This window comes from Bombus bifarius, unplaced genomic scaffold, assembly GCF_011952205.1.
Source record: "Bombus bifarius isolate JDL3187 unplaced genomic scaffold, Bbif_JDL3187 scf7180000009125, whole genome shotgun sequence".
Lineage (NCBI taxonomy): Eukaryota > Metazoa > Arthropoda > Insecta > Hymenoptera > Apidae > Bombus > Bombus bifarius.
In genome coordinates this window covers 1599014-1611258 of record NW_022884914.1, presented here as the reverse complement: position 1 = coordinate 1611258, position 12245 = coordinate 1599014, and the positions used below count along the sequence as shown (strand labels likewise).

Here is a 12245-nt window from a genome sequence, read left to right as displayed (position 1 = left end):
TGTTTAGACAATATAGTATTAATTTAATATATAGTACCAAAACTTTTAACACATATGTACTTTTTTGTCATTATTCTTCACTAACGAGTTATTTTATGATCAAAGTTGGTGTTAAATTATGATACGTTAATTCAAATCGATGAGACCAGTAATTGATTCGTATTTTGTCGTTTATTTACCTTGCTGGTGTCATCTAGCAGATATCGGGGGAATATCAAGATAGGTAGGTACTGCAGAAATATGATTTTTATCAATTCTGAATCGTGTTCTATCTAGGGAATAATTGAACCAATGTATTGGCAACGCTTGTGGGGTCGCTGTTACAGCGAATTCTGGGTAAAATAACGTGTATCGTGTCATATCGTTACTGTAAAATTTCATCGGTGGGTTCATTAAAAAAAACCATTATACGATAAGAACATAGTTTTAGAATCTATTTATGTAGCTTCTTTATATCTTCGAGTCGATTTGTATTAGGATTAACTATTTTTTCGTACTTTAGATATCGAATATTTCTCCTCGGTAGTAATCAAGTGTCGTTTACAGTCTTGTATCTACGTGCCTGCGTGAGTGTAGAAGTCGATTCTGTATTACGCACCTTCGCCCTAATACTATTGTTCATTTTCTCGAATTTCAGTTCTACTGTAGCTGTTAAAGCAGTCTAACAATGATTGACCTTACGGTAAAGACTTTGGATTCACAAAATCATACTTTCTCCTTGGAAGACGATGTAAGTAATTTTTTTGCCATTTTCATATAAAGAATTTCTATTCTCTATGTTTATAATTAACATTATTGTTGATTGTAATGCTTTTAATAGCATGCTTCATGATTATTTATGTACTTACTCATATTTCTATTTTTATATTATTCTATACTATACGTTAGGAATAATTATTATAGATGTGAATTTTTTTCATTTAGAATATTCACTAGTCATTGTTATTTTATAGCGACATTATTTTGAGGTTATTTCTGTAAATATTTTATGATTTATAATCTTCTAATTCTTATACCAAATTTTTGATAACTTCGGTATCTATTATTAGATTTAAGAACATTGTTGTATAATGAATATAAATATAATACTACATAAAATTATAATATCTTCTTTATATATCTCATATTCCTAATGTAAATAATATTATACTATTGGTAGAAATAATTGGAAATATCAACCATGATGTAACAATACTGATGAATGTGAAATATTAATATGAAATATACTTTAATGTTTTTGTATAATTATATCAAGACAGTATTTCTTAATAGATTTGGAACTGTCACTATAAACTGTTGTTGTATGTTATTAAAGTAAAAGTTGCAAAAGACTAAAAGAGAAAAAATGACTTAGATTTTTTATATAGCAAATTACAGTTCGAGGTTTCAAAGAATATATAGCAGAAACAGTGGCAGTACCAGCAGATTCACAAAGACTTATTTATTGCGGTAGAGTTCTTCAAGATGAGAAAAAATTAAATGATTATGGTAAAGAAGTTTGTATTACATTTACAAATATAAAGTAAAGGACATTATTGATTTAAATTATTTTACAATTTAGATGTTAATGGAAAAGTTATACATTTGGTACAACGTGCACCACCTCAACCTGGTCAACGTGGAAATGACGGAGGCCAAAGTCAAGGTCAGAATCATGGATCACAAATGTGGCAAAATCCACAAAGAACACATTACCGACTCACTCGTGCTCAAATGCATGGTAATGCTATGTATTTGGGTGCAATGTCAGTACCAGCTGAAATTGTGGAAGGACATGGTATTAGATCTAATATATGTCTGATATAATATATAATTTCAAAATTTTCGGATTTTTTCATTATTTTACTTATATTTTTTCTACAGAGATTTTTTCTTAGAGTTGTTTTATTTCATTTAAAAGGGTTGCCAGTACCTCAATTCAGCAACAGCTTATCTAATGGTCGATTAATTGCTGCAAGACACATGCTTGAACGCGCAAATCGTCTTATGGATCGACTCGAGAGCCCCTCTAATTCCGCAAATCTCTCTACATCTGAAAATAATCGACCACCATTTAGTCAACTCATGCAGGAGTCAGAATTGGATACAGAACAGTAGTAAGTAAAAGAAAAAAGAAATTTAGTAATTACTGTGGAAAGGAGTAAAATAAATTGATAAATTATTTAGCCTTTTCAGTAATAATGAAAATGCAACAAATGGTGGTGCCCGGTTGGCAGAGGCTGCTGCAGCTGCAATAGCAGCTGCCTTATCTGCAGTTGGTGCAAACAACGTTACATTACTTAGGGGTTTGTATATAAAACGTATTAAGAATAAAAAGATTGAGTATAAATTATTACATATAACTGTTAACTATGAACATAGGAAACAATGATGAAAATGCTGAATCAAGACCAGCAAATGAAACTAATGAGGAGAATCAAGCAGATACACAACAGCCACAACAACCACAATCTGAACAACAAGGTTCTACATCAAATAATGACGAACAATCTAATCGACGACCATCACCACAGTAGGGATCCTGTATAGTTATATATGTATAATATGATGTTCTATTACATAATTCATAAATCTATTATTTTTAGACTTCCACGACCTCCACAATTGGCAGAATTATTGGACCTATTAATTGATACACAATCTCGTTTACGACCTCATACAGAACGTTATTGTAAACTTATGCGTGATGATCCTTCATTACATCCAGGTGTAAGTAAATAATGTTCATAAATATGAATGTGAGTAATTTGAAATGAAAAAATCATTTATGTTTAGGAAAGACGCATTGAAGAAACTCAAACATTTGTGAATGGTGTAAGCGAATGCTTGCATTATATGTCACATGCCTGTCATGCTTTAAGTGACATAATTGTTGATATGAGTCAACAACCGCCCAGGAACTTACGATGTAGACCAATTATTATTCAACATTCAACTATTTTGCAGCCCGGTATACCAATCCAGGTAGAGGTGAGGATGAATAACAATAGTATTTAAATTTTGTTCCAGGTGTAATAAAATTATTTTATATCGTGTTTCTACCAGGCTCACATTAGTTTACATGGTCGTAATGCAAATAATAATAATGGTAATGAAGAAAATGGAGAATCTGCAAGTACACCTACGCAAGCAGAGACAAATGAAGCTAATACTGATGACGCCAATCAACAACAAGAATCGGAATCTAGTACTCAACAACAAGCTGAACAACAACAACCACAATTAGATTCAACACAATCTCCGTTTGGTATGTATAAGTTTTCTTGCGTCTAAAAAAGTAAATTATTTAGATAAAACAATTAGAATTATGTTATAGGAACAGTGTTTAACTTACCAAACAATGTTGAAGTATTAATGGAAGTTAGTCCTGAAAGTAACATAGATGCTCCACCTGGAAGTGAACAGCCTCAAGCTGGTGAAAATAATAATAATAGCAACAACAACAATAATAATGGTGGTAGGGCCTACTAATAGTTTTAATACTATGATTCAAGCTCAATTGTCATTTATATTCGTTTATTATTTTATAATTTATAGGGAGAATGGATGGTAGCACTGGTGCATATTGGGGCTCAGCTCCTCCGCCTGATTTCATACGAAATTTGATGCAGGCTGTTGCTGGTCATATGGTACAAGGTGGTCCAGCTAACACAAGAATTATAACCCGAAATCCTCTAACAGCAAGCCAATTAACTGCTGCATCACTTGATAGTGGGAACACAAATGCTGGGCAAAGTACGCAGGCACGGTATGTTAATCATTACTTTTACATAATACGAATAATTTATACACCTATGTTTCTAATTTGAATTTAATATTCCTTACATATTATTATAGAAGCAATGTTGGTACTCATCCTACCACAGCAACACAAACTAGAAGTACGTCGCGTCCACACGTATTCCATCAACAGACTCATCCTTTAGGTGTTGGAATGAGTATAGGACAAGCATTTGATTTTGATCCATTCCTTTCTTGTAATTCGCATCATGTTCGTCGCACCTCGACTACAACTCCTAGTACTGCTACTTCTACGTCGCAGGCAACACGAACTCAAACTACGCCTGAAACACCATCCCAGGCACAAACAGGTATATAATTTAAGTAAATATTAAATAATTGTTATTTGTTAACTATTTATTAACCTATAAAATCATTTTTTCATATTACAGCGACAACTTCAAGTGCTACTAGCAATACCAGCTCTACAAATACTACAGCATCAACGACGTCACAAACAAATGCGATCTACGATCCGTTAATGTACTTACAGCAACAAATTTTAGGAGGTAGGGTTGGTCAACCACAGGCTAATATCAGTGTCAATATTAACAGTAAGTATTCGTTGAATTGTTTTTGACACGTTTTAAATTAAAATCTACATCATTTTTGCTGTTAGATTCTAACTCACCCGAAGGTCTGGGGAATATGGTGCAGATACGTACTGGTGGAAATATTCGCGTAGGAATTATTGGAAATAGGTGTGTATATTACTTGCAGAATACTTGAGACATTTATTCGTTAAGTAAAACATAAATTCTTATCATTTTTCACTATTAGTACTGGTAATGCTACTGGGGGTGATCTAACTCTTGCGGACTTGTTAGAACGTAGAGGTATCCAAATGAGTCTTTTCACATCTCAAGACCCAGAAACTGCAGAAAATTTCCTCGTGAATTTATCTGTCCTAGTGGTAAGAAACATTTTTGTGAAATTTATATATGATGGTAAGTGAAATTTATGTGTGTGTGTGTGTGTGTATATGTCGGAGATGAAAGAACACCGGTGCCTTTGGAATTTTGGATGATCCCGCAACATTGTAACCTAGAGTCTACTATAGCTGTAATTGAACAATTGTAGTTATTCAATCCGATTGTAATTGTTCGAGAGTTGTGATAGTGAGCTTGGGCTCGAGGCGACAGTCAGTCGCCGAACGTAGCCGCGGTCACGGGATGAATGCTTTGTCTAACAAAGGCATGGAATAATTCTATAGCTCTCCTTAAAAAGGAAATAGTTGTAACACTCCACAGTAAACATTCCAACGGTCTCTGTCCCGTAGCTCGCCACACGCAGACCCTATTCTTCGAGTAAGATGATTGCCAGATATCGATGCGTCTCCGCAGTACATGTTCAGCTAGCTCGAGGGCCCGTTATAAATCTTAAGATTTAGTCAACTAAAGTCCTTCAAACAGACAAACAGTCTTTGTCCCAACTACGGGAAAATAGGGGAGACCTATTTTTCAACGAGCGGCGTCTCCCACTAGCAACTTTCCCTCGAGGGCGGCTAGCATCTTTTTCTAACCACCGATATGGAGATTGATCAATTAGCAGCAACGCCAATTTCCCTTACTTTCTGAACGAAGGCTTTTCTCGACGAATCCGATGATCTCGTGTCCTTAGACACATCCCAATATAGTTTTCCTCTGTGGCATCATCGGCACGGGAAAGTCATTCCCGCTCGCGATCTCATCGATGAAAAAGAGTAACCCCTTACGACCAGTGAATATTACGCGCCCGACTTAGATTTTGTGAGTACGTTCATCTATCATCCCGTCGACCGCGGATTCGTTATTGAACCTAGGATCATTGTCATTAGTTTCTCGAGTACCTAACTACCACGATTACTTGTCCGGTTCTATAATAATCGTATTTGCACTAGTCAATGTCTTCTCTATTGCATAACGACAACGTGTAACCCAAACGAAGATTCGTTTCACGCCCTTAACCCTAATTCTAATGTAAACCCGACATATATATATATATGTATATATTAATTTTTTAGGTACAGAATATGACATTAGAAGGTTTAATAAGATTACGAATTGGTCAGTCAGAACCAATTTCTCATCTTAGAAGACCATTACAAGAGTTCTTCCAGTACTCTTTCCCAAACGTTGCACCGGAAACACTTCAGGAGCAAGCTACTGAACGATTGTTATCACAGTTAAGACCACATTTCCAGTCTTTATTAAACGCAGAAGAAGAAGCTAATACTAGAAACGGTCAACAAGTAGACATTTGTGCTACTGTTGAAGCACTACTTCGCCGTCATATTAAAGATATATTACAACATCTATTTAATAATGGTATGTGGCATTGTGTAAAATGTATTCTGTAAAATATTTAATTTTATATCTCAATTATAAGACAATATAAGTTTGTTTTTTCTAGATATTGATGATACTAGATTCGGGCAAGAAATTTTCAATATTGTAAATAATATGGGTAAGCATTTATGTGCTGTACTTCGATACTCTATTCGTGGCGGACAGGGAGGATTAGAAGTAATTGCATCACGTTTTGTGGTATGTTACATGTCTCATTGAATCCATTATAATTTGCATATTTTTCATACTTTAATAATTAACGATCTTCAATTTTTCAAATAGACTGAAATGTTAGGGAGTATTCATCCTACAGTACGTCGGTGGGTGCTGAATGCATTTATTGCTCAGTTCCGTACTTATTCTTTACGAGTTACACAACCTCCAGATTCAGAAATTGTCCCGCTTTTAATATACAAAAATGCACCTTCCGAAGCAACATCGGTTCCTTCAGCCCCAGCGCATCAACCTTCGCAAACACAATCGGAAACAGAGGCAGGTTACACATACATACATACTTCTGCAGTTTTAATGTGGAAATGAAATAAGTCTAACAATTAGATATGATTCCAGCCCATGGAAACAGATACTGCACAAGAAAGAACAACATTTGAAGCATCTTCTCTACCAGAAGATAGAGAAGAAATTCCAGAAACGTTCCCAGGTCATGAAGCATTACCTTCAGTATGTATACATCTATCTATGTATATGAATTTGTATTGTAAACAATGTTATAAAAAATTGTCCATTTTAGGATTGGGTACCAATAATTGCTCGAGATGGTCTACGACAACGACGCCAACTACAAATGCAAGGAATAACAAACGGGGGTGTAGCAACACTTAGTGATGCTTATTTAGGTACACTACCTACTAAACGGCGTAAGCTTATTGAACAGCAAAAGCCACGATTATTAGTTAGTCCTACTCCAAATCATTCAGCGATAGCGGCGTCTATGGAACGTTTAGTGAGAGAAGGTGTAACTCGAGCAGGCGTTGAAGAAGTTGAAGGTGCTGCAATTGCTGTAGCTGTAGATCCTGGAGTTAGACGTGCGTTTGGTCAAGCAATTAGAGACTGCTTGAATCCGCATAGATTGGGAACACCAGATTTTCCGGATCCTTTGCGTTTTCCTAATGCGACAAAATATTTTGCTGATCAAGATAGACCGCCAAAATAATGATTACAAGGAGAAAGCAGTTCGTAATGGCTTAGAGTATTTATAAAGGAGAAACCAGGTAGTGTCTAAAAAAAAATTGAAAAATTGCAATGACCAAGGAATACAAAGATATATTCTTAACATGTAATCACAAATATTATTAACTCTTATGATTGTATGTGTCAGTTCAACGCAGTGCGATGATTTTTATAAATACCAAATGTTTTCAAATATCACACTGTACACAATTTGTTTAACCGATATAGCTAGTAATTTTACAAAAAGTACCATTGACTTTCGATACATAAATATGTTAAACAATTAACACTATACGTTTATTATTAACGCTAATTAAAAATTGCAGAAATCTGGCTACACTTGCTCTCTCATTGTACTCTAAGCATCGAGTGACCCCAATCTGACACTATAATTAAAATACTTCTTTCATATTAAACTGCGTTTTCTGTAGAATTACTGTTATGCAAATGAAATGTATTATTCTTAATCGAACGACACCTGTGTAGGTACTATACAGATGGTAATATGTATTATCTTGCGACCTATGCATATTGTGCGCTATTTAAGTGTTGTCGATATTAAAATATCCTTTTAATAACGATGATACTACCGATCAATATTAATTGTACTATCCTGTAGTTCTATATTTGATTTGTGAAGAAAAGGAATAACTACAGAGTTACTCGTAGTGGTGGCTGAGAAAAAAAGAAAGTTGATTAGACACAATTTAGTACGTTTCATTATAATCAGAATTATCTAAGGCTATAGTTTGTACCACATAAGCTTTGTTGAATAATACGTTATAAACAACTAAGTAACATGTCTCTTTGTAATTTATGTAGATAATTAATTTTGGTTGTGAAGCGTCACACTGAATGATTCAGAAGCAGAATTTTTATACAAATGAAGGTATCGTATTTTATGTACAATTTTGGCAACCTGTACAAGGAATGATTTTAATCATATTTAACTTGCAACCGAATTTCATCAGTTTTAATCGTGGAAAAGAATTTAGTAGCCTAATGAAAAAAAAAGGATAATTCCAAATTATACGTTCGTATTAATGTTAAGGGATATCGTATGAATATTTGATAGATCGTATATAATGTTAATAAAGTAATTGAAGTAATTTCATGTGAATGTGATTTTAAATTTGAAAGTCTGTATCATTTAATTAATATCAAAAATATCAAAATAGGAATGGAAATAAAATATGTATCCATATGTTTTTATTTTGCTATAATTACTGCGTAATTATATAAAAAATAGGTAAGATTTTATGTATACGAAGTAATCAATTGTAGAGCCTCAGAGCCTGTCCTACGTAATTAAAATTTTTGACATTACATGATAAATATTAATTATCAAATTGGCAGTTTCATCTACTGTAATATCTCTATATCAACAATTATGATTCATCCAACTGTAATTTTTTCCAACAACTTCGAAGTCCCCATTCTACCTGCTCGTACATGTTTTCCGGATTACCTTGCCCATTCTCCTTCTGAATATTTACGACACGATTAGTCCGTGATTTCGCGATTTACGAGTCAGCCATAAGTGTAGGCACTTCATCCGACCGTATGTAGAAACATGGACAATGTATTTTTACGATTAGCGGGGCGCGGGAAGTACCGTAATGTGTTGATTTGTTGAAACATACTTGAGAACACTACTTGTCGGCCAATAAACAACCGCAATTGGTTTCATGGAAACGGATTTGTTAATATACGTCATAACGCTATCTCGGTAAAGTCGCAAGCATTGCAACTACGTAGTTTTTACTATGCAATAACTAATAACAAAACGATTTGAAATATCTATATTTTGCCGCATCTATCGTTTACAGAACTGATCAGGATTTCACAGATGAACATATCGTTGATGTGTACAGAGCAAATATTTAACAACACTATCGCGTTATGTAAAACGGCGCGAAAACGTTTTTCAAACAAATCGACTATAAACCGGATTGTGTGCACACAATAAGACAATATCGATCGCTAATCGTCGGGATTTCGAGGCACGAAAGCTGATCGAATCGGATCTGATCGGTTTCGGCCGACCATTCGAAAGGTTGAAAGTATTATGCCCAACTTTATCGGAGATTTAAAACGTTTATCGTCGAAACAACGCGTTAGATTGTTTTGCGATGTTAATTGTTTATTCGCGATAACCAGACCAATGTAAACGTTCGATGCGTTAAGACGCGATAAATCACTTATCGCGTACAGGTAAATGCAGATAATGAAATCAACGCTTCCTTGCCGTGTTTTAAAATTAAACTAGAATCTGAAATTTCTGCGATTTCTTTCTTGTAAAAATTCTAACACGATTACCAGGTATATTATTATATTTTTCCGAAATACGATTTTCTCATTCGGTAACGTAATCTTGTTAACCTCAATCGCATTATACGTACATACATAGTTTGTAGATCGTCACGTGACGAGATGCAATTCAGGAATGAAACGAAATTTGGAAACAGTCTGGTGAAAGAAAATGAAAGTAAAAGGGACTGGATGATTTAATGGAAAGGGTGGAGTGATGGTTCGCGCCGACTCCTCTCGTATTTAGTAAAAAAAAGAAAAGAAGAACGATTAAAAGAAGAAAAAGGAAAATGAATTTCCCTTCCTCTACCAGTTGCCACTCGCTAATAGGCGCTCGTTAATATTGCGAGTGCCACTCTTGAATATCGAGGAGAGGTTCCTACTACCGTCCCTCCCTTTTTTCAGCATTTCACCATCCTAACTCCCACATCCTTCTTCTGCCCTGTTGCTCGGTCTCGTTTTAGCGAGCGTGGCGGGCAGTTTCTCTTTTTCGCCCGCCGCAACGCGAGCGTTCGTTGGATTAAGGCATAATGAAATTACGAGGGTCACGTCATTTTATAAAACGATCGTTAAGCGTCGAGAGTGTTCGCTTGTCGTGGCTCTCGTCGAAATGACACCGCATTGAAAACGATCGATCGAAATCTCTGGCGAAAGAGCTCGGAGCGAGGAAGAGGAGGAGAAGGAAGAGGGAACGAGGCGTGAAGGCGGGAGAGGGGACGAAATTTCCGTAGAGGGAAAGAAGGGAAAAAGAAAGGGATAAGTGGAATTTTATGTATAACAGAAGCATGCTAATAAATCGGATCCGGTAGTAAAGTCGATTATTAATTTAATTCGAACATTTTAACGAAATATATTCGAATTCTCTTAAATATCAGAACCAAAACGCTGTGCATTGACACAGGTTGTTATGGATGCTCCGTCATAAGCGCATACGAAATTTTATGAACACGCACGCCTGTTAACATTCCATGTGTCAAAATTCATTATAATTTATTGATACGTCAAATATATCCTCCAGTCTCGCTCGTTCGTTGCTCTTCATAATAACGAGGAAGCCACCAGCGTGTATGTGTGTATACGTTGGTGGGTGTATGTTTCAGTTTTCCTTTCGTTTTATTTTCAATCGTTCATATGCCGTTCCGCGCATCGTGGCCGACCGTGTCGATTTTTCGCGATTCCGTCAATGAGCGTGAGAGGTCGCCAAAATAGGCCATCCACATGTAGCCGCATTCGTAAATACACTCGTAACGATATAATTGACCGCGTCGGCGGCGTGCATTCGTTATACATATGTATATCTGGCGTCGACACGACGCAATTATTCTCAAACCTTTATTAATATTATTTTTCGACATCATCGGATATAACGTGTTCTTCTCGCCTAAAACGAATCACCTAAATATTTCTTTCTTTAGAGAAATTCTTGTTGCAAACGAAAATCACATTAATTTTCTCTTCTTTCGAGTAACGCATTATGAATAGTTTATCAATACAATGACAAACTGTCTGATATTTGTGGTATTATAGTAAACAAGTTTTGTTTACATGCATAATACATATGTTGTCTTCCGTCATCGTCGAAGTTTGTGATTTCAATGGAAATAGATGTCATGTTTGACCTTTAGTTATAAGTGTCAAAGGTTATTTCAAGGTCGCGGTATTACATATCTCTAAATAAAATTTAATGCAACAGCTGCAACATAGAAGAAAAGACAGTAAATATAAACTTATATATATATATTAAAAACACCGGTAGTTTTGAAAGCTCCGAAAATAATAATCTTGGAACAAAAATATTTTTTTGCATTGTATTTGTCCCTCGATATCATTTAAATTGCATATGAAATATTTTTTTATTTGGTCGAACGAGATACATATTTACATGGTGCATTTTAAGTTAAACACTATAAACCATCTAACCAGAAAGCTCGTCGAAACGCAGACTCGTTCGTTCGAGAATTAACCTATAGATCTGCCGCATTGTAATCTCTTAATACGCCGTATCGATGTTCGCACAGTTTCATGAGATAGAATATGTATATACGAGCAATTTCATTTGCAACAAGAAATAAATTTTTCATAAATTTCCCTACTCATTTTTTCCTTCTCTTTATATAGTTGCGTTTAGAGAAAAATAATAAGCATAATACATAGCATTTCTTTGTAATGCGATAAGATCGATAACTCGGTGTTCCTCTCAACTCCAATAAATCTACGACGGTATCCTAGAACAGAAAACAGTTGAGAAGTATATATAGTGTGTTGAAATTGTATATATACATATAAGTATGAAATTGTATATATACATATAAGTATGAAATTGTATATATACATACATATATATATATATATAGGTGAGGCCGCGACGTCCAGTAATTCGACGAAACTTTTTCACGGAGGGATAACACCTTCGTTGCACTTGTCAACGAAACGGTTGGGCTACCAGGAACGATATCATCGAATGGACCTCCGGCTGCTCGTTGTCGCGGCTAGGAACAAGAGGATTTTTCGGAGTCTGGGAGCGAAAGGCGTTGGTATTAATTGGCTGGACTAGTCCGTGTGGAGTGGGCTGACTATGCGAGTGGCGCACTACTACCAATATCGCAACTATCACCACTACTAGCGCACGACAATCAC

At 35.3% G+C, this 12245-nt stretch overlaps 1 protein-coding gene across 8 annotated transcripts; it reads left to right on the top strand.

Annotated features, from left to right (window-relative positions):
- Window positions 1–290: 290 nt before the first annotated feature.
- LOC117213741 (large proline-rich protein BAG6) lies at window positions 291–8418 on the top strand. 8 transcript variants are annotated; one of them, XM_033459355.1, is made up of 22 exons: window positions 291–383; window positions 503–566; window positions 638–730; window positions 1368–1488; window positions 1562–1777; window positions 1901–2096; window positions 2176–2285; window positions 2362–2512; window positions 2586–2709; window positions 2776–2970; window positions 3046–3247; window positions 3317–3457; window positions 3538–3748; window positions 3838–4091; window positions 4173–4334; window positions 4400–4481; window positions 4561–4693; window positions 5783–6086; window positions 6172–6305; window positions 6390–6599; window positions 6678–6788; window positions 6859–8418. In XM_033459355.1, exons 3-22 carry the CDS (start codon window positions 668–670, stop codon window positions 7279–7281), a joined length of 3543 nt encoding a protein of 1180 aa, XP_033315246.1. In that variant the 5' UTR covers window positions 291–383; window positions 503–566; window positions 638–667; the 3' UTR covers window positions 7282–8418. The 8 variants fall into 8 exon arrangements, with proteins under 8 accessions (XP_033315246.1, XP_033315244.1, XP_033315248.1 ...); XM_033459353.1 differs by having other exon boundaries at window positions 2167–2285; window positions 2776–2964; XM_033459357.1 differs by having other exon boundaries at window positions 2167–2285; window positions 3323–3454.
- The last annotated feature ends 3827 nt before the right edge of the window (window positions 8419–12245 follow it).

Excerpts from the sequence above, each read along its gene's own strand:
- LOC117213741 (XM_033459351.1), top strand. The coding sequence starts at position 668 with ATGATTGACCTTACGGTAAAGACTTTGGATTCACAAAATCATACTTTC. Across the intron at positions 4,092-4,172 it reads ACCATCCCAGGCACAAACAG|CGACAACTTCAAGTGCTACT; the intron begins GTATATAATTTA and ends TTCATATTACAG. Across the intron at positions 4,335-4,399 it reads TATCAGTGTCAATATTAACA|ATTCTAACTCACCCGAAGGT; the intron begins GTAAGTATTCGT and ends TTTTGCTGTTAG.